This window comes from Nuphar pumila, chromosome 2, assembly GCF_984573655.1.
Source record: "Nuphar pumila chromosome 2, dmNupPumi1.hap1.1, whole genome shotgun sequence".
Taxonomy (NCBI): domain Eukaryota; kingdom Viridiplantae; phylum Streptophyta; class Magnoliopsida; order Nymphaeales; family Nymphaeaceae; genus Nuphar; species Nuphar pumila.
Genome location: NC_143250.1, coordinates 139917850 through 139941025, shown reverse-complemented (window position 1 = coordinate 139941025; position 23176 = coordinate 139917850). Strand labels below are relative to the sequence as shown.

Here is a 23176-nt window from a genome sequence, read left to right as displayed (position 1 = left end):
TTTTGTCGTGGTGGTGCATGCGTGCATATGTATGCTGTTAAATAGGGCTGGTAAATGAGCTGAGCATGAGGTGCTCGTACTTGTGGCCAGCTGAGCCGAGCTTGAGCAGACTCATTTGAAGCTTAAATAGAATTTAAACTCCATGCCTATTTGTCCAGCTCAAACCGGCTTGTTCACAAAAAAAAAAGAAAAAAAATGTTTCAAAGCTAAAAGCAATAGGGTTTGAACTCTAAATCTAATGCTTTCCAGCCAATCATTTCAACCATTGGTTTTATGCAAAAAAACATACTTGAAATATATTTAGTGCTACTTAATGAAGCTTATATGAGCTGAGCTAAATATCTGCTGTTTGTATTTGCCTCGCCAAGTCTATTTCACGATTTTGAACGAGCTCTTTTTGAGCCAAGCCATGAGCTGCTCATCTTGTTTCCCAGTCTTGCTAATGTTAATGATCAGTAGAGAAGGTTTCTAACCAAGACATTGGTGCATGGTTCAGATCTGCATTTACTCACAGGAGTGATTTGTTAAGGCTCGTCTTCAACGAGTAAAGGAAAGCAAATCCCTGAAAGTTCACTCTTTCAAGTCTGAATAGTTGGCTTTGCTAAAGTTCACTCTTTCAAGCTCTCAAATCCCTCAACATCCTTTTCCCAAACACAGCCTTCAAAAGTACTTTAGCCAGTATCACTGTTCATTTCTTTACTAAGGACAACTTTTAGACAAAGCCTTATACGTGCATAATAAGTTCCCCTTTTTTCAGGAGGATTATGTCCTTGTATCCAACAATTGTTTAAGTTTTTAAAAACTTGTTAAAGTTGATGTGGAGGTAGTTTGCTTCAAAATAAATTTGCTTTCCACGAAATTTCAGAATGTCATGAAAACCTTCTTGATTTATAATGTTATTTATTTTTTTTAAGCCGGTTAAAATTTAGTTTAACACAAAAGAGGGAGTTCATTTTATCCAAATTCTATAAAAGAGCGATCTTGACTCTCTCTTTCCTCTTTTTTTTCTCATCCTTAAAATTTTCATTTTAGAATAAAATTATACCTTTTTTATTTGTTTTGGACATCCCCATGATGATGGTTTTGGCTAGTCCTAGATAATGAATAGTTAGCTTCTAATCCGTAAGTACCACAGGCAGAGTCATCACAGTTAGGTCTGATCCTGAGGGCAGTTTCTCCGTGTAAATATAAAAAAATATCCATAAATAAAATTTAACTTGTTCAGTCTAGGCATATCTGTTCAACAAGACAAACATAAGCAATAACATGAGTCTACATTTCTAATGCTTCATTCAGGAGGGCTCTCAATATCACGGGGTAAATTCCAACGCCAAATTTTCTGCCTTTCAAGCCAAGGAATGCCTGTGCGGCACTAGGCCTTGAGACTTCGTGTGCAATACTCAAACTGACCTAAGAATTAAATTGACCTTTTTTTGCGATAATAATTTGAAATTGGAGATGCATAGTTTCTCTTAGCTGTACCTGTTAAATTGGGAATTAAAACCCGACATGATTGGTGTCCATGAAAATTCCTTATAGTTATGAAAAAAAACAAATAGAATCTTGTGGTTTGTAATTTATTCCAATTTATACGCAAATATCTAAAATTGACAACTGCACGTGACCATCTGAATAGATGATATCATTGTTGATATGATTGGACTGATACCTGGTACAGTCCTAACACATGACATATTAGGCTTATCAGTAAGTGTGTAAACAGGTCGGGTAAATATGATCAAACTGATCCGGTCTGATTTTAGTAGACCCATAACTATAGCCAACACTGAGCAAATCCAGCAACAACATTGTAGAACATATGGCAAAACTAGGTAAATCCAGAAAGTTTCCCAAACACCATATGCTCGTAGAACATCATCACTGCTTGACTGCAAATGAAATATCGCTCTATGAAAACCTCAACATAGTGACAGATTGCGTGTCCAAACAGCAGATATGATTTATGTGATTTCTACAACAGGCAGCCATGCAAATGTACAGAATAGCACTCAGGATGTCCATAACTCGTACATGTCATTCAACTGTGCTAACCCGATGGCCTTAAGCGACACTAGATACATCTCTTTGACCTTCCTGACATCACCAGCCCTGTTTGGGGCACCGTGAGTGAGATCACTAGATCTGTTGGTATTTCCAGCCATTGCAGTTGACAGCATCTTCTTCAGTAATGACTGTAACTGATTGAAAAACTTCTCCTGAACCACTGAAAGATCACTTTCTGAGGCAGTGTCACTTTGTTCCCCCACAATAACCACATGGCGCCCTTCAAGCATGTGCGACAATGCAGATTCCAACATCTGTAACAAACGCTGTTAGATGCTCATCCCAGATATCATGGTATGAAAATAAAATGTCATTAAAATTGTCATAACAAAATAGAGCAATCACATCCGACTCAAGGCTTGATGATGAGAAGGGAATGCAAGATTCTGGTTGTTCTGTACAAGAACTACAGATCCAGACAGAGGAGTCATTTCTACCTGTAAATACTACTTACAGCACTGACAAGACAACAAGTTTCCCAAAAGATAACACCAGAACTTGAAAAATTACCAATTGATTCTAAGAAATCCAAACCAGAATCCTTTAACAGTTCTACAAAAAGGCAAGGGATATGTTTCCACCCTCAAGAGATCATGAGCATGTTGGCCTACTTAGAAATGTAGGTAAATAGTCATACAAATCATAGTCGATCATGTCCATCCAAGAAGATCTTACACAGGCCATGTCATGTGGATCAACAGAATCTCAAATGTAGATCTCTCAGGGCCACATCATGTGGTCCGAGAGGATGATCAATAAAAAGTCTTTGTCCCCCCCCCCCCCCCCAAAAAAAAAAGACAGATTCCTCGCATAATCTACAACACCAAAATTACCAAATTTTCTCTACATATATTTTCTCGAAACCTATGTCTATCATCCAGATCCATCTTACATGCCTGCAGCCTTCAAAACATTCTAAGATTCCAAGACTCAGGCATGCCAAGAAAAAATTTAAGATGACTCTAGCACAGCAAACTGTTAAATTATGTATATATAAATATATATACATATACTTATATATATATATATACATTAGTATATATATATAAGTATATATCCGTATATATGTATATATACATAATTATATTTTCTTTTTCTGTTTTGTATAAACCAAAAACCCGATAGGGGTATTTTGGTAATTCCCAAATGTACCTTTTTCTTTTTCCCTTTTTTCTTTTTCCTTTTTTATTTTGTCTTTTTGCTTTTTGGAATCATAAAGGGGCCCCACCCATCTAGTCGTTGGGACCCCAACAGTCATATTTATGACCGTTGGGGCTCCCAACGACTAGAAGGGAGCCCCCTTTATGGGTCCTCTTTAGTGCTTCCCTCCTCTATATAAAGAGGAGGTTCCCCCTTGTAAATGTATGGGTTTTTACACCCTTCTCTTCCTTTCTTCAATAAATCCAACTTATGACTTTAAGTCATTTCCTATATTTGTGAGTTTTGTGTGTGCACATTTGGTGTTTGTGTTCTTGGCTCTTATAGTCACTCTTAAGGAGTGACTTTTTGCTCTATTGGTGCTTCCGCCTCTTTTCATTACATGGTATCAGAGCTCGGTTGGTGATTGGGCTTCTCTTTTGTCATCTTGGAAAGCGTGCCTCTCAAAGTTTTGAAGAAAGGAAGTATATTTGGTGCCGATGGAACGTGACTCTAAGATGAAGCTCTCTTTCAAGCTAAATGGGTCCAACTATCTCATGTGGGCCTCCGCTATGGAAAATCATCTAAGAGGTAAGAAACTTTGGGGTTTTGTTATGGGGACTACTCCCGAACCCTCTCTTGTTCTTACCAAAATTGAAAATGAAGTTGAAAAGGCTTTAGATGGCGATGAGCGCATCAAAGCCATTAATGAACATCAATCCAAAATCGAGGATTGGGAAAGTAACCATGCCAAAATCTTGGCATGGTTTATGAACAATGTAGATCTTAAAAATTGTGCCAATATTGCCAAATTTAGAAGAGCCAATGAGGCTTGGTTTTTCCTTAAGGGTATGTATACCCAAAAAGATCTTGCTCGGCAATTCTTTTGCCAAGAAAAAATTCGTTCCACCAAACAAATGGATATGAGTGTCCGGGACTATTTTAGCTCTCTAACTCCTCTTTGGGATGAGCTTGCCCTTCTTGAGCCCAAATGGGTTGCTCCACAAGACATTGAACTAAGAAGGGAACAAATTGAAAAGGAGCACTTTTTCAATTCCTTCATGGACTTCGCCCGGAATTTGAACAAGTGAGGGCATCTCTTCTACATAGAAGCAAAGCCCTACCTATTGAAGATGCTCTTGCCGAGGTATGTCAAGAAGAAACTCGACTTGGCTTGAGCATTAGGAATGATGAGGTTTTGGCCGTTAATAGACCAGGATAAAATGTTAAAGCATATAGACCTCCCCACTTTAACAAAAATATCAATGGGCCTAGAAAGGGAATCATATGCCACTATTGTAATGAACCGGGACACATTAGACCGGTTTGTCCTAAGCTTAAAGGAAAGGTTGCCGCGGTTGGAGAAAATTCTCCAAAGAAGGAAGAAAGTACCAAAGAAGGAGATATCAAAGAAACTCTTAATCATATCTCCGAAGTTCTCCAACACCTTCTCAAGTCTTCCCCTTCAACATCCGGAGCCGCCATCGCCTACTCTTCATCACCTCCCGGTATGTGGATACTAGACTCTGGTGCTTCTTTCCATATGACATCTCATAAAAACTCCCTTTCCAATGTTTTTTCCGAACCTATGTCCTCCTATGTCTCAACGGCCGATGGAACGTCTTTAAAAATTGAAAGTATTGGAACACTTGACTTCAAAATTTCTCAAAACTTTTTTGTTCCTAAAGTAAGAGTTGTTCCAAAAATTAATTTAAATCTTTTTTCCGTTTCCCAAATCACCAACCATGGATGGCAAGTCTCTTTCTCACCTAAAGATTGCATCGTGCAGGATCTCCAGTCAGGGAAGCTGATTGGGCAAGGCCATAGAAGGGGTGATCTCTATTTTATGGACTTTTTGACGCTTCCATCTAAGTCATCTTGCAATCTTGTCAAAGACAAAAGTATTGGAATTTGGCATGAGAGACTTGGTCATCCAAATTTTGTAAAAATGTCTCTTTTCCCTTTTTTGAACAATACTTGTAAAGACAATCTAGGGACGTTCTCTGGTGGACAATGATGAAGAAAGGTGTTTCTCTCAAGTACATTAGTATAATTAAAGATATGTATGAAGGAGTAGTAACCAATGTCCGCACTTGTGGAGGGGTGACAACCAATTTTCCGATAACAGTTGGGTTACATCAAGGATCTGCTTTAAGCCCTTTCCTATTTGCGATAGTGATGGATGAGCTTACGAGATCAATTCAAGAAAATGTACCGTGGTGTATGTTGTTTGCTGATGATATTGTTTTGATTGATGAGTCTAGAGCTGGGGTTAATGCTAAGTTAGAATTATGGAGACAGACATTGGAAGCTAGAGGTTTTAAGTTGAGTAAGAGTAAGACTGAATATATGGAATGTCGGTTTAGTAAGCAACGAAGTAGTGATGGGAGTGTAGTGAAGCTTGGTGAGCAAGATATACCGGTGAATGATTATTTCAAATATTTGGGATCCATCATTCAAAAGTATGGAGAAATTGATGGAGATGTAAATCATAGGATAAAGGTTGGGTGGATGAAATGGAAAAGTGCTACTGGAGTGCTGTGCGATCGTAGAATGCCATTGCGGTTGAAGGGAAAGTTTTATAGGACGACTATTAGACCCGCTTTACTATATGGTACGGAATGTTGGGCTGCCAAGAGACATCATATTCAAAAAATGAGTGTAGCTGAGATGCGGATGCTTAGATGGATGTGTGGAAATACAATAAAAGATAAGATTCGGAACGAAGAGATACGTAAGAAGGTAGGTGTTGCACCCATTGAAAATAAGATGCGAGAGAATCGTTTACGGTGGTTTGGACATATTCGGCGAAGGCCTAATGATGCTCCAGTTAGAAGGTTGGAGAAATGGGAAAATATATTAGTTAAAAGAGGTCGGGGTAGGCCTAGGAAGACTTGGATGGAGATGATAGGAAAGGATATGAATGCTTTGAACCTCACCGAGGACATGGCATTGGATAGAAATGATTGGAGGAAAAGGATTCATGTGGAAGACCCAAAATGAATTTCTTTTTTGGTTCATATCGCTGACCCCAATTGTTTTGGGATGAAGGCGTAGTTGTATATATGTATGTATATATATATACTTGTAAAGACAATCACATGACTTGTAAAGATTGCATTTTTGGGAAATCTAAAGCTACTCCGTTTCCTCAAATAAGTTATTTTGCCACTTGGCCATTTGAACTTGTTCATTCCGATGTGTGGGGACCTTCCCCAATTTTATCTAAAGGAGGTTTTTCGTATTATGTGGTCTTTATTGATGACTTCACTAGATTTACGTGGATATACTTCTTAAGTCGCAAATCTGAAGCTATGTCACATGGGTGCGGGTGCGACACTGGTGCGGCGCAATTTCAAAAATTTTGGACACGGGGACTCGGCTATATATATATATATAAGCAATAACATAGCAACAGAAAAAATTTATTAGCAATTTCATTGTCATTTATCAGTACATGAATATATAAAAATATCAAGTTTTTCAGTAGAGAAAATATGACTTGCATATGAAAATATACATCTTACAGGAAGAGGGCACATTCATGCTTCAGTTACCTTTGCTCTGGCTAAATCCTGGTTGTATTGTATTTATATTCCTTTAAATTGATAAATTGAAAGATATTTCAAAGCAACTTTCTAGTAGGCAGCTCACCCTTCGTTGGAGGAATCACGCTTCCCCTTAAAGATCACACATCCCCAATCAAATGGGCTGCAGTTGCATAGACTGTGCAATGCAGTCTGTGACTGTGCACAGTCACAGATTGTGCAGTTGCAGTTGCAGTTGCACAGACTGTGCAGTTGCAGTTGCACAGTCTGTGACTGTGCAACTGCATTGCAGTCTGGTTATATATATATTTTTTTAAAAAAGTTATATAAAAAATGATTTTTTTTTGTTTTTCGTCTTAAAAATGGATATTTTTGGACTCGGTCAAAGTTGACCAAGTCCAAAATGTGGACGGACTCGGCCTCGACTCTTTGACCGAGTCCGACTCGGCGTTGACCGAGTCCGACTCGGCGTTGACCGAGTCTGGGCCGAGTCCGAAGCCGCACCCGTGTCGGGGTGTGTCGACTCGGGTGCGGCGCCTCCCTAGCCGAGTCCGTGTGACATAGATCTGAAGTCTTCTCGTTCTTTAAAGAATTTCATGCAATGGTTAAAAATCAATTTTTGGGAAATCTATCTATTCTTAGGTCCGATTCGGGAGGTGAATATATGTCTAATGATTTTCAAAATTACTTAAAAGAAAATGGAATTTGTCATCAACGTTCTTGTCCCAACACTCCGCAACAAAATGGTCTTGCGGAAAGAAAGCATAGGCACATAATAGAAACTACAAGAACATTATTGATTTCAAAAAATATCCCAAAATCCTTTTGGGCCGAAGCGGTTCTAACTTCAACATATCTCATCAATAGAATCCCTTCATCCTCTTTGAAAAATCTTTCTCCATTTGAAAAACTTTACAATATGTCTCCCGATTATAAAAGATTAAGAATTTTTGGATGTAAATGCTTTGTTTTAACTCGCAAAAATGATAAACTTTCTCCTAGGGCTATTGAATGTATTTTTTTGGGATATGGCGAAAAACAAAAAGGATATCGATGTTTTGACATCCTTAATAATAAACTTTATATCTCAAAAGATGTCACATTCCTCGAAGAAGAAAATGGTTTTTCGCATCAACCAAATGAAAATATTGACTATTCTTTTTTATTTGACTTGTTACCTCAAGAAAACATCATAGATGATCATATTGATCTTAATGAACCTCTTGAAGATCTTGTTGAACATCCAAATAATGATCAAAACTTAGAAGAAAATGCTTCAAGACAAATACAAGTCTACTCTAGAAGGAATGAAAGAAATCCTCCATGTGCCCTTGAAAGATTTTCTCAAAATGAGTCGATAGAAGAAACCTCTCAAAGAAGATCAAATCGCATTCCTAAGATTCCAAATAGATTTGTTTCTTATGACTCTTTTTCCCCTAATTATCGAGCATGTCTTCTTGCTCTTCACTCATTTCATGAACCATCACATTACAATGATGCTAAACAATATGATCATTGGAATGAAGCTATGGAGCTTGAACTTAATGCCCTTAAAAAGGCACAAACTTGGGAAATCATTGATCCTCCCAATGGCAAGAAACCCATTGGATGTAGATGGGTGTTTAAAGTAAAAACTAAGAGTGATGGTTCATTGGAAAGATATAAGGCTAGGTTGGTAGCCAAAGGTTATGCCCAAGAGTATGGGGTAGACTATGATGAAACTTTTGCCCAAGTTGCTCGAATGACTAGTGTTCGAGCCCTTATTGCTATAGCTTCTGTCAAAAAATGGCCCATCTTTCAACTTGATGTTAAAAATGCTTTCTTGAATGGTAATTTAAATGAAGAAGTTTATATGGAACCACCTCCAGGTATGAATTTAAATGGAAAAGTTTTAAAATTAAAAAAGGCTTTATATGGACTTAAGCAAGCTCCTAAAGCTTGGTATGACAGGTTTAGTAATGTATTAATCAATTTAGGTTTTTCTTCTTGTTATACTGACACTGCTCTTTTTGTCAAAAGAACAGGTGACTCCATTATTATGCTTCTGTTGTATGTTGATGATATTATCATCATTGGGAATGGCAAAAAGGGAGTAAATGATGTTAAGTCTATATTAAAAGATACTTTTGATATGTCTGACCTTGGTTATTTGAGATATTTTTTAGGAATTGAAGTGGCTTATTCAGCGCGTGGGTACATCTTATCTCAAATGAAGTTAGCTGCGGAAATTTGTACCAAATCAGGAATATCTGATGAAAAGAAAGTGGAGACTCCTGAAGTTATCAATGCGAAACTAAGACTTGAAGATGGTGTTCTTCTTGAAGATCCAACCCCCTACCGCCAATTAATTGGATCCCTCACCTATCTATCCATCACACGTCCAGACATAGCTTATGCGGTTCATGCAGCGAGCCAATTTCAGCACGCTCCTACTACGGTTCATATGGCGGCCGTAATGAGAATTGTGCGATATATCAAAAATACCATCTCCAAGGGACTCTTCTTATCCTCTTCCTCATCTCTTGAATTAACTGCTTTTACTGATGCTGACTGGGGAGGAAATCCCAATGATCGGATCTTAATTACGGGTCTTTGCATTTTTTTAGGTGAATCTCTCATCTCGTGGAGATGCAAGAAGCAGCAGAAGGTCTCCTTATCATCTACTGAAGCTGAATATCGGGCTATGGCGATGACAACTATGGAGATTGTGTGGCTCAGAAGTCTTCTTAGTGACATGGGCGTTAACATTTCCACTCCCACCAAGCTCTGTTGTGATAACAAGAGTGCGATATACATTGCCAGCAATCACACTTTTCATGAGCGGACCAAGCATATCGAAATGGATTGCCATTATGTTCGAGACGAATATCTCAAAGGGACCATCACATTGCCATATGTCACTTCATAGTATCAACTAGCTGACTTCTTCACCAAGGCGCTCCCAACTCCACGATTCATGTTTCTTCTTGGCAAACTTTTGGTCTTCTCCCCGTAAAGTTTGAGGGGGCATGTTAAATTATGTATATATAAATATATATATATACATATACTTATATATATATATATATATATATATATATACACATTAGTATATATATAAGTATATATACGTATATATGTATATATACATAATTATATTTTCTTTTTCTGTTTTGTATAAACCAAAAACCCGATAGGGGTATTTTGGTAATTCCCAAATGTACCTTTTTCACCTTTTTCTCTTTTTCCCTTTTTTCTTTTTCCTTTTTTGTTTTGTCTTTTTGCTTTTTGGAATCATAAAGGGGCCCCCCCACCCATCTAGTCGTTGGGACCCCAACAGTCATATTTATGACCGTTGGGGCTCCCAACGACTAGAAGGGAGCCCCCTTTATGGGTCCTCTTTAGTGCTTCCCTCCTCTATATAAAGAGGAGGTTCCCCCTTGTAAATGTATGGGTTTTTACACCCTTCTCTTCCTTTCTTCAATAAATCCAACTTATGACTTTAAGTCATTTCCTATATTTGTGAGTTTTGTGTGTGCACATTTGGTGTTTGTGTTCTTGGCTCTTGTAGTCACTCTTAAGGAGTGACTTTTTGCTCTATTGGTGCTTCCGCCTCTTTTCATTACACAAACATCTCTCTCTCTCTCTCTCTCTCTCTCTCTCTCTCTCTCTCTCTCTCTCTCTCTCTCTCTCTCTCTCTCTCTCTCTCTCTCTCCAGCAGTTACACCCATATCTCACAACCTTAAGAGAATGAAGAACAATCTAATAATGTGCAAATCGGCAGTTTTTAAGTTCTGATCGACAAACAAGCACACAAGTATTTATACATTAAAACACACTCTTAATTCCAAGGTTTATATAAGCTAGCATAGGAGAGAAAAATGGAATAAATGAGGGACATAAACAACCCTTTCATAAACCAAAATTCATTCAAGAAGGAAGTATCCATATGCACAGCATCAACTAGTGAAAATCCAAACTATAAGTATCTTTGTTTCTGTGTTTTATGTAAAGATAGGCAGCCTCAACTGTCAGATTTGCAGAAGATTATACTCATAATCTAACTATATGATGGCTAGTAGTAGTAAATTTCAGAACATACCATATTTGGATGAATGAAACTTGACAACCTCAGTGCTAGATTGGATCGCTCCAACAAGATATTCATATACATAACAGAATGCAATTTTGGTCCATAAAAATCAATAGCCTTTTGCCAGCTCCTGTCAGCCAGAGAAGCATATCTCTTAAGCCTCTGTAGATGGTTAGATCTGCTTCTTGTGGCACTTCTAGTGATTTCAACATCTAAAATCTTTAAACAGCAATCTCTGTGGTAACAAGCAAGTTGAAAATATGCAAAAGCAGCCTCTTGTGCTCGGAATTCACCCAGCGACTCATATATACATATTGCCTCTCGAATAGCATCATTAGCTGAAATTTCACGCTTCCTGAGATCCTTTCCACATGTTTCCCCATCACCAGTACTGCTGTAATCAACCAACATATCAAGAATGCCTGCATTCTCATAAACCTCTGCGGATGTATCTTCTCTAGCCAAAAGCATCCCAAGCCTCAAATATGTATGAGCGTACTGTGTATAGACTTCATTCCAGAGGCTTATTGGTTCTGATACAGATGCTTCTTTACAAGAAGTTAATTCCATCCTAGCTGCACAATAATATTTCAGAGATTCCCTGTACTCAAACTTTGCGTTCTCTACAACTTGGTTGTAAGAATTCCCCAACAGACCATATTTCCTGAGATCATCCATCTTAGATACCATAGCTTCAGCTAATGCTCTTCTTCCATGACCTACATTGCAGTTAATCAATATTATGTTGGTAGCGTCTGAAACTTCCCTAAATGCCTTAATTGCATCTGCAAAAGCACGTTCAGCATTTGCCAAGTCCCCATGATTAAGTCTATATCGGCCCAATTCATTGCAGACCCAACCTTTCTTCTTAACTGCAGATTGCATTTCCTGAGCAGCAGCAGAAAGATCACCTATAGCTTTCCGTGATGCATCATAGCAACATATTGCAGATGAAAGATTATACTCCACTTCTCCAGATTTTGGTCCCTTCAGATATGCAAAAATACCACCATATTCTTTGGTCTCAGGGGACTTGGCATTCATGGTCTTCATATCCGATCTGTGGGTAGCTGGTGAGGATGTAGAGTGCATATCGGAGACCTCCCCAATTGGCCCAGGATTAGTAGATGAATGTGGTGTACCACTCTCCTTTGAAATGAAAGCATTACTATCATACACATCTCCATTTTCATTCTGCAGATGCAAACCTACTGAGTCATGAAGATCATAATTATCCTCAGGGGTTTCCTGAAATGATCGTGATGGGCATCTAACGTGCACCTTTCTACTTTGCTTTCTCCCATAAGCAAAAGAATGTACATCTCCACTGCTGGAGCTTGCACTATTACCACTACTTGCTCTGTCACTCTGGCAGCTGCAGTTTATCAAAGAACACACACCACAATTTTGTTTGAAATGTCCTAACTTCTTCTTTAGCCTTTTGACCTCTTTCACAACCTCCGTGGACATAGTCAGGTCAGTTGGAGGCTCTGTTCTTTCAGGTTGCTCCAAGACTTCATTGCCCTTGTTTCTATGGTATTCAACGTACACATCCCCAACAAGCATCCAAGCTTTGGTCCAGAAAAGATATTTAGAGTGAAACTGATCTATGCTAGGATAATCGCTACTAGAATTGGAATTGGACATCTTTACACCATACAAAGGATTTCTCTGTTCATTTATTGCACCCTTGTCCCTTTCTTGATTTGGTGGCTTACTTCCCATAGATGAGATAAACTGAACATCATTCAAATATGGAGGCATAGATCCATACACAGAACACGCTAACTCCACAACCTTAAGTGTTTGATGCAATTGGCCATCCTCTTTATATGACTCTCCAAGAGCCAAATACGACTCTCCAAGCAAAAGAACAAGCTTCCACAACTTATGGTCCATTTTTGATCTTGGAAGCCATGCTCGTATATCACAGACTTCAATACAATCAGCATCACCACAGGTACATCTGGAAATCCGATGTGCCGCAGAAGCCCCATCTGGAATCTCATTACCTTGATCAACCAACTTCCCTTCAGCATTTTGGAGTTGTCTCTTCCACCTGAGAGACTTAATAGCTTGAGAAACATGATGAATTGCAGCTAACTTTGACGAGATTGGATCAGCAATGGTTTGAACCAGTCGCTGAGTTGCTGAGACAGCTAGACTATCAGTTCCACTTGAACTAGATGCAGTAGCTGCAAGATCTCCAGCTTCCATGTCCATGGATGGATGAATTTTGTTGGCATTGGTTCCATATGAGTTTGACTGAATGTTCATTTCATGAGAAGTCTCTGATGTTGAAACATGAAGAACGCCAGATTCTTTAGTTGAAGATAGATTATTCAAACTGTATGATTGTATTTCATCTTCAATGATTAATTTAGATGCTACAGAAGAAAGTTCTGAGTTCTCTCGTTGCACATCATCTACTGTGGCTCCACATTCTAGAACCGGTTCCATTGTTAAATCAAGCTCCTTGTAGAATTTCAAAATGAGCCTTGCAAACTGTTCATGTGCAAATGCTCGAATCACCTAATTAGAATTAAAAAAAAAAAAATTAGCATGTTCACAACTTGTTCCTATGAAGGATTAGGAGCCAAGTAAATTGAGAATATGGCTCTGAAAACAATTAAATCTACACTATGCTAGCCATACCAGATGCTCTCGGCCATCCAGAAACTCCAAACATTTCTTGAACAGCTTAGCACACTTTGTTCTATTATTATGTACCTGCACCGAGTAACAACACTTATTTACATAAGATTAAACAAACAGCAACGCTGCAGATGCATGCACACGTGCACACTCACACACACACAATTCAAATTTACCTTAGAAAGTGATAGCCTATGTGCAAGGCGATAAAGAAGGGTTCCCAGTGAAAACAAGGAATCTTGTCGCCCTTTGCTCATAAAAGTTGGAAGTGAACTACAACTCTCATCATGATTGTCAGAAGTATGGCTTTTTGGTATAACAGAAAGATCAAAAAGTTGAATTATGTCCTCACCAGCACTTTTAAACAGCTGCCACAATAAATCAACCCAGAAGGATAAAATGAACATTGGAGAAAAAGCACCACATAAAATCTAATTTGAAGAAAAGACTGTTGTGAAGAGAGAAATCATAATAGACTTATAGCAAGGGTTGAAACATGTACCCAATAAGAGCCAGGATCTTGCTTACAGTTATCCTGGAGAAATCGTAACACAGAGAGACCATTTTGTTGGACAACTTGGGGATGAAAAGCAGCTGTGCCATCTTCCGATATGCCCTTGAGTAGGAAGACATCCTCTGTTTTCATAAGTTCATACCCTTGAACAACACCATTCTGATGATAACAGATGGCTAACTCAGGCACACTTGCCATAACATTATCAAGCCAGGCTTCGAGCCACATTAATGGAGTGACCTGTTAAAAGCAACAAACCACTTAGCTGAAATGGTAAAAGGTATTCGATACAGACTGGCAGGAAAACACTGAAAACGTAGGTGTCAACCTGGCGACTAACATCCCACAAATGCAAGCTCACAGCAGCATATTTTTCATTGATAAATAGAAGTAAATCACTGCCCAAAAGCATGCGAAAGTTGTGGAACTGCCAAAACAAGACTCTCAAGAAGCCATCATTACTAAGTTTTCGATGCTTCTCTGGCTCCTGAAACGGGGACCTACAATTCTGATCAACTTCTGAAGCTTTCTTAAGGGCATCACACCTCTTACCCTGCTTACTGCCCCAAAAGGCACTCTCATGACTTGCCTGTGAATAATCTGCAAGACCATTAAAACCAGTCTCTCGACTTCCAGGAAGGCCTTTATTAAGAAATCCAGCCTTACCATAATCTGTAGAACTACTGGAAGAAACAGAAGAACTTTCCCCAGATTTAAAATGTCCGGGTAAGATACTGGGGCTTGCATTTTCATCAGACGGCACAAATTGCAAAGGGGGGCAGTCACAAGCCTCTGCTCTAACAGAATGCATTGCAAAATTTAGGAAAAGGGATTGATCCATGGATTTTGGTTGGTTCTTTTTTCTTCTAGGCATCTTTTCTCCTTCTTCCACATCAGGACTGTGAACATCTGTTAGTTAGAAAACAAAATTAAAACTACTGGCAACATACTGCAGACACATGAGTGACATACCCGGCATTGAGTACAAGTGTTTGCCCAATACGATGTACTGCAATGGATAGCCGAGACTTTGAGTAAGGAATCTTAAAGATCTGCTTCAAGATGTCCACAGGAGCAACAACATCGATCTCATCTCCATACTCTGCAAGCCCAGATACAGCAAGTGCCTCACATTTTCTTGAAAGATTTTGACTGATCTGACCACTTTTCAGTTCTGCAAAGTTTCATATAAAAGATCAAGATGAAGATTGTATGAAAGCAAGAAAGCTAGATACTAAATATGCTTAGAACTGGACAAACATGGAAGTCCCCTAAACCTATATGCTTCCCTCTCTTTCGGCATTGTGACCCTGCCACATAACATGAATTTAGAAAAAAAAATGTGGTCACTTAGAGAACTCATTTGTCTCATTGCAATATGTAAAGGTTAAACATTCACATCTTCCCCTTCTATAATACAGAAAAATGTGGCACACCTAGACGACATGAACCAATTCATTTCAAGCAAAGGCACCATTTACCTGTCTAAAACTTCCCTAGCCATGAAAATGTAACTAAAATTTAGTGGCACGATGACAACGGTAACCAAAAAGGAAATTTTCAAAGTTCGTTACAGAATACAGATGATTTTCATGAGCTTAGCTTCACAAGGCATTCTTGACCAGTGCTTAATATAGTTGAGCAAAGCATGATTTCATGAGTTTAATCTCAAAAGGCATTCTTGAACAACATTTACTATAGTAAAACAAAGCTAACTTTAGATAACTAGTTGGAGAACTTAGAGCACAAGAGAAGAAAAATAAAGAACTTTAAATGGATTTGAATGGAAAAATCACTTTTTGAAATAATTGATTTGTAAAATTTTGCAAGAATATAGAATAAATAGTGACAAGGCCTTTACTATGACAATGAACAGCTTCACATAAATAGTACAGAATAAATAGTGACAAGACCTTTACTATGGCAATGAACAGCTTCACATAAAGAGCACTTCTCTTTGGAAAAGAAATGCTGAAGATGAATTTGGGAGGACATAGTTTTGCAGCTTTGCATTTGCAGTTTCCGTCAAATTCTATATGCATTTCAAGATCTGAGACTGGCCCTTTTAATATACTTTGGACAAGATTTTTAATGTGTTGAAGCATCACATTATTCAATAGTAGACTCTAAATGGATATGAAGAACTAGTTTAGTAAAACAAGACCATCACCTATTATAATCAAATGCTGCAAGGGTGAAACTTAAACTAAATAGGTTAAAACTTTGCTTCATATGGGACTGCAATAAACAGGATTTGCTTGATTTCTGTGATATCCATTATTTCCAAGTTAAATATACAGCAAGATATCTCTCACATTAGCAGCTTATCTATAGATCTTCTCAGGTCTATCTGGAAATGTAAAAATGCACCTAGAACATCTGATCCGAAAAATTTCAACTCTGTGGCATATGAGCCCAATCTTAGTGACCATGATGATGATATCTCAGTATCTTCTTCCTCTAGTAGCAAGCAATCTTTCTTTGTGATGCTGATGACATGTCATATTATTATTACAAAAATGCCAACATAACCAATTGTCGGAATTTGGAATCAGTCACCAAGCTAACTTTCATAACGTTCAAAAGTTCTGATCCTTCTGGGTTTAAAATGAAATATGAAATACAAGACATTCCTTACACAGTCCCACTTTCTGGGGTGAATATAAAACGAAGAAATAAAGAGCTTTCAGATGTTACTTACTGAAAACCAACTGATGACAGGTAATGAAGAATACTGCCTGAACAGCCTGCTAGGGTCAACTGCTTCACATGTAAAGGTCTCGTGAGCTTTTTTACCTATTTGTCTTAAATTCCTAAAACGATATTGACTTTGCATTCAGGGAAGCATATGATGGCATAATCTTTTTATTCTATCGGTGGTCACCGTTTCACTCCAGGCAATCTATTATTTTCGCCATGAAGACTGTGTGAACCAGTCATCTTTTTTTCTGATTTTTCTTTTTTTTCAAGGAATGGAGCTGACTATGTCACATGGATGCAGATGCAGATACGGGATATGATGCAGATTCACTTGGTACGATATGGCATTTTTCAAAAATTAGGATTTGGGGACACAGCTGTGTGCATATATATATATATATATATATATATATATATATATATATATATATATATATTCAGACACCATGTCGCGCGTGTTGGACATCGTGTTGCATGTGCCAGACACCATGTTGGTGTGTCATACATCGTGTCGGACACAAATTGCACCAAGTCCCATGTCTGGATCCGCGTTGTGCCGTACCAACACACGATTCATCCCTTGAGAGGCGTGTCCATGTGACACGGAGCTGAGACTTAAGCGTTGCGGCATTCAAATGACCAGCAGGTGCAGCTTGTGCAGCTTGTGCCTCTGTGATCAAGAGTCATTGGCCCACTTGTTTTGGGAGTGTGCCTTTATACGTGCACTTCTCAATTATGCGTGGGGGGACCAGTGCTTCACCTGGGGCAATATACACTTTCCCAGGGGTATGCTGGTTGCAGATCACATGACCTCGAAAGGGCCATGATGGAAATTCATTTGGAGGATTTGGATACTCACAGCGTGGAGACTGTTGTGGCATGAACAGAATCGGCGCATCTTTAAGGGCTGCCACAGTGATCCTGAGGGACTGTTGGACCAATTGAAATGGGTAATTACGGAGTGTGCGTGATGCAAATGGCCTGGTCAAAACTTGGGATGGATTGAAAAAAACAGAGCTTTTATTGAAGGAAATCTATAATTTTGAAAGATGGACTAGTTTTTGTTGTTATCATCCTCATTTTTATGCTTTTACCATGGTTGTCTATACGATACAGTACGATATGTATCATTACTATGGAAAATAATGATACGATACACACCTGTATCAGTATCATACGATACACCTTAGGTGCACTTTAAAAAAGTCTGAATCATAATTTTTTCTTTTTGGGTTTTAAATACCTCTTGAGGGCTGACTCCCTCATTTGTGTAGAGGTCATTAGAGGGGTATTCATGCACCCTAGGAGTCGTGAGTGCGATTTGGGGGCCGATCCGTGCCAAGAGAGAGGGATTTTGCGGTTTGCTCAAGTAAGAGTGCATTTCCACCATTTTTTTCACTGAATAAAGTGGGTTAAGGTAAAAAATCTTTGTTCTTTGTTTTATTTGTGTATGATTGGAGTTGAAGGAGGGTAAGTTCCTTTCTTTTTTTATGTTTTTAGGAGATATTACTTTACTTTTAGTTTTTTTTTTACCCTTAATCTCATTTTTTGTATCCTTAGAACTCAAAATTTGTCCCTAAGTGTGTTATTGAGCATTGTTTTACATCTTTGTAGTGATTAGATTTAGTAATCCGTGCTCTAAGAGGTTGATGGAGGGTGGAGGTCTTGAAGGATGCCTCTCAAAGAATAAATATTGTACACCAATTGACTTGGATATGTGTTTGAAAATAATAGTGAAATGTAACTTTTGTGGTTTTGTAATGCATGGAGGATTGTATAAATTTAAATGTTATGTTATTGGGGATAACAACTCCACCGTGAAATTATGTACACATCGCATTCCTACTGATATTTGTGTTGAGCTTCTTGCTAGTCTTATAGAAGATGATAAAAGAAAAGCACGAGTACATGCAACATATTTAAAAGATGAAGATGACTCATCTTCATCTCAAGCCTCTGAACAATGCAATAAATTAAGAAAATCGTTGAGATGGAACTTAACACTGAAGATGACTTTTATTATATGTTTTTGAACTCTAGCTTGTATGCCTTTCTCCTTGGCATGGCATTTTGTACCTAAAAAATGTAAATTTAACTTTTGTAATGAGTTATGAAAACTTTTTTACTTTTAAATGTATCATTATTTTGTCTTAACCGATTGTATTTGTGGCGATTAGATGCGTGGCTGCACAACCAAATATGTGGTTGTTTAATGTTTAAGAAGATATCTATGTTTAGTTAATCTTATTACATAAATAAATTGTGTTTTTGTATTATATAATTTTTTGTTTTTTTAGATTTTTAAAGAATTTTTTAGTGAAATTTATGATTTTTTACGATATGTATCTTACTTTAGGCCTGACTGATACGGGTTATGATACGATACTTACAACCTTGTTTTTTACTGCTAAAATTCTGTAGCAAGGTGATATTTCATCACTCCTGCAATCTGTTTACTGCTTATCACTGTTTTAATGAATGATCTTTCTCTCAAAAAAACGATTTCTACCATCCATGATAGTGATAGTAAGTTTGTAGTAACTAAGATCAAATGTGACGAGCATGCAGTTTGGACATACAGATTTGGACTCCATAAGGAGAAGCCAAAAGGTTCTCCCAAAATGTAGAACATTCAAATGTAGCACAAGCATGTAGAGTTACCCTAACTTAATGCCTAAATGACATAAACAATAATGGCCATTCCATAACAATGAGCATTTTTCCTTTACACATGGGGATAGCTGACCTACAGACAGGATTCTTCTACTTTTCTGAACACTCTTGTTCACTATGCATTTTTCAGATGCTTCGTACGCAAAACCTGTAGCCTTGATGCACATGATGACCCTTATGAGAAAAAGCCAGAAAGAGGGTTAAAAGATAACAGGCAACTGATGAGGACCATTAGCCAATCACTGATAAGATGATGGAAGGGAAAGAAAATTCATCTGTTTGGTAGGTTTTTCATGTCAGAACTTCCTAACTTTTTTCGTTATTATTGGAATGACAAAAAGCAAGCAATAAAAAACCTGGGCTTTCACATTGTATATGAGATTAGGTATCAATTTTTCCATAGGATACATGAGAAAATATATCAGCAATTTTGGGTCTCCTAAAACTTGCATAATGTTAAATCGTGACATATTTCCCTCCACTTATGTTTTTTCTTCCTCTGGAAGATACTTTTTCTTGTCCTTATAAAAGAAGGGATGCAAAATGTTATCACCAAGAAGAGACAATTTTGTGATATAATTACTACTTTAGGCCAGGTTTGGGCCAATCCAAGGTCAAAAACCCTGATCCAAGCCTGGCCCCATGCCGGGCTGGGCTGGGCCATCCCGTGGGCAGCAGCATGTTGCCCACCCCTATCAGCAATCCAAATCTTGTAATAATAAAGGTTGGCATCGCAGGAAAATCTCAAAATAATATTGATACTAAAAATATATAAAAATAGCAAAAATAAGTAACAAAAGGATATGTTTAGTTAATAAAGTTATGGTAGAAATGTAATTAAAAGTTATACAAATTTTGTAAATATAATATAAAAGAAAGAAGAAAAACATTTAAAATGTAGAAAAGAAATATAAAAGTAAAAGTGACTGAAAATATCACGATATTACCGCGATAATATTGTGACAACAATAAATATGAATTTGAAAATCTTGCAATATTTTACCTTTAATATCATTGACCCATTAAAAAGATAGATATAGGTGATATTTTCAAAATATTGCCGATATCTGTTACTATGGTTGGAAATCATTTTCCTTATATAGTTACACAACAGAGCAGCTATACAGTATAAGAATTAGATGTCAAGCAAACATGGCAGTGCTGTCATGTATGCAATGTTAAGGACACTCACGGACATTAACAAAGAAATCAAGGTGTGCTTTGCAAAGAATTTTCCACACCTTTACAGGAGAAATTGATGGGATTTATTTTCGAACATGACTCCATAGTCATGAAATCACTTTCTTATGCAAAATACGGTTCATTAATGTGGGGATATGTAAAATTCATTCACTTGTAAACAAATAAAAAACTAACCTGGTTCAATAATGGAGGCATCTCCCAATGAGACTCAACCATCAAATAACATGGTGTAACTCTAGAAGTCCAGCTATCACATTTTAGTGTGCAACAAGTCCAACTAAAGTAACAGATTTCATTTTTCTATAGAAAAAAAAAATAAAAACTTCTACAAAGAGAAATATATGAAAGAGATACAAATAGAATAAAGAGCAGTTACAAGCACCCCCAAAGCAAGCATAGAGAAGCATATTATGGATTTATTGCATATCATATCCATTTTTTGCCATCCCTTGTTTGACAATTTGGCCATGGCACATGTCCTTAGGTAGCTTTTAAGTTTCGACTTGCATAAGTAGACATGTGAGAAAAGATTTCATGATTTTGACGGGTTAGTGTATTGGGAAGTTCTTAAAAAGATCTGAAAATTGTTTTTGAATCAAGGTCGTTCAATGATACCATATAGAAGAAGGATGGCTGTTTTTAACCTAAAAGCAAATTTGAAAGTTGTATTCTTTAGTAAAGAAGTAGATCATTATCATAGGCTTATAAAGGAAAAAGAAAGGAGTAGATTATCATGATAAACCTACAACTTGGGCTGCAAAAGAAATGGTGGGTAGGCTACTCTCACCCACACTATAATTTCAAACAGCAAGTGCAAATTGCAATGTATCCTTGTGCAAATGCAAGGGGTTAATCTTCGAGAAATTAGAATTTGTGCAGTTCCAATCTATATTATAATAATATCACAGGAAGCTTTACAAATTTGACAGTGTAATGGCCTACAAGATCGGACACGAATTCTGTGAACCAAATAGCGACTGCATTCCTCTCTATGCAAGTTAATGAACAACGGAAAGTAGAGTATTTCCAAATTGAGCAAAACAATTAAGTCATTTTCTATCATTGATTGCTCTTTTACAACTGCAAACTAAAAGGCGGTTAAGTAATCGAAGAAGCTATAGAGATCATAGCAGAAAAATTTCGCGAAATCCAGTAATGCGCACCCAGACGCACTTTGAGATTCTCGTGATCCGAACGGGACTCGAACTCGTGCACGAAGCAAGCAGAGGCGGCGGATCCCGTACCTTGATCCCACCCGGCGAAGACCTTGTGGGGGAAATTCGGGAGAAGAGGGAGGTGGTTGAGGTCGGTCTCCGTCGGAATCAGCCGGTACCGAGGCGCGACCACCCTGAAAAACGGAAGATCGAAACTTGGAATAGGAAAAATCGAGATGGAGAAGAAAGAGAGTGGTCAGGTGAGTTTTTTTACTTGACGTGGGAGGGGGAAGGAGGGAGGAGGGCGGTGTCGAAGGGCTGGTCGGTGGGGACGGGGAGGGTTCCGCAGAGGAAACCGCCGGAGGGCTTCGGCTTCATCACCTCCAGCGTCCCCACGCACTGGAACGCCTCCCCTGTCCCAACTCCTCCTCCTCCTCCTCCCATCTCTTCTTCCGCTCTTCCTCTTCCGACGAAACCTCTTGGGCTTCAAAGGGATCCTCTTTTTCTTCTTCTTCTTCTTCTTCTTCTTCTTCTTCTTCTTCTTCTCCCTGAGGCAGAGAACTCGAAAGATCTCACCGCCCTCTGCAGAGAAGCGGTGGTGGTGGTGGTGGGGTTTGATGTTGCTGCGTCTGATAACCGATCATCGTCGGAGGGCTCCAAGGCTTTCTTGAGATTGTGGGTCCCACGAAAGAACTCGACTCTGGATGATAGATACTGGACAGATGGGTTCCGTGACCCGATTCAAAGTTCTCTAGAAGTGAGGAGGCCCAAATAGGCGAACGTGGTATGGACTTGGATCTCGGAGGCAGTGTAGGTGAATCGGTTTCTTAAAAAAAGACCTAAAAATTAAAACGAATCTGGATTTTTACCATCAGATGAAACCGTGTCGTTAAGTAATAAAAAATAATTAAAAATATTAAATGATTTTTAAAACCCCTTAAATATTTAAAAAATGAATTGAATCCGTTACAAATCAGCCCCTTATGAATAGTCATAGGGTCCGATTCATCTGAATCGGCTGATTCAGACCCATTTTAACATTTTTTGTTTTAAAAGGTAAGCTGAGCCACCCACCATGTGGCAGAGGGATTCGATCCTGGGCCTTCAGCTTGACACAAAATGTGTTCATTAAGCACCTTGTTGCCTTCCATAAGGCCTTGGGCCCCACAACTCATGTCCGAGGGTGAGTAGGTGCTTAATGCACAAATATTTGTGCAATCATATTACACCTTAGAAGATCATTTGTCTAATAAAACATTTAGTTTTTCCTTGCATTTTCAAACTAAAATAACACAATGTTAAAGTAAAATTGTATCATAAATTTTTTTTTTATTATGAAACCCAAATCAAGATCCACAAAATATATTAGATTTATGATTAAGAGTGAAATACTCCGCCTGTGTATAATTGTTTAGTTATACACTGCCGGTCCCAAGCCCGGATAAAGGAGGAGGGT

General features: G+C 38.1%; 1 protein-coding gene across 1 annotated transcript; it reads right to left on the bottom strand.

Annotated features, from left to right (window-relative positions):
• Positions 1-1955: 1955 nt before the first annotated feature.
• Positions 1956-22332, bottom strand: LOC149847333 (uncharacterized). Its single transcript, XM_089993985.1, has 9 exons — positions 21995-22332; positions 21811-21914; positions 14963-15164; positions 14319-14889; positions 13979-14230; positions 13653-13844; positions 13477-13551; positions 10831-13353; positions 1956-2318 (listed from the first exon to the last, which is right to left on the bottom strand). The coding sequence occupies exons 1-9, from the start codon at positions 22162-22164 to the stop codon at positions 2010-2012; spliced, it is 4398 nt and encodes a 1465-aa protein (XP_089850111.1). The 5' UTR covers positions 22165-22332; the 3' UTR covers positions 1956-2009.
• Positions 22333-23176: the final 844 nt, after the last annotated feature.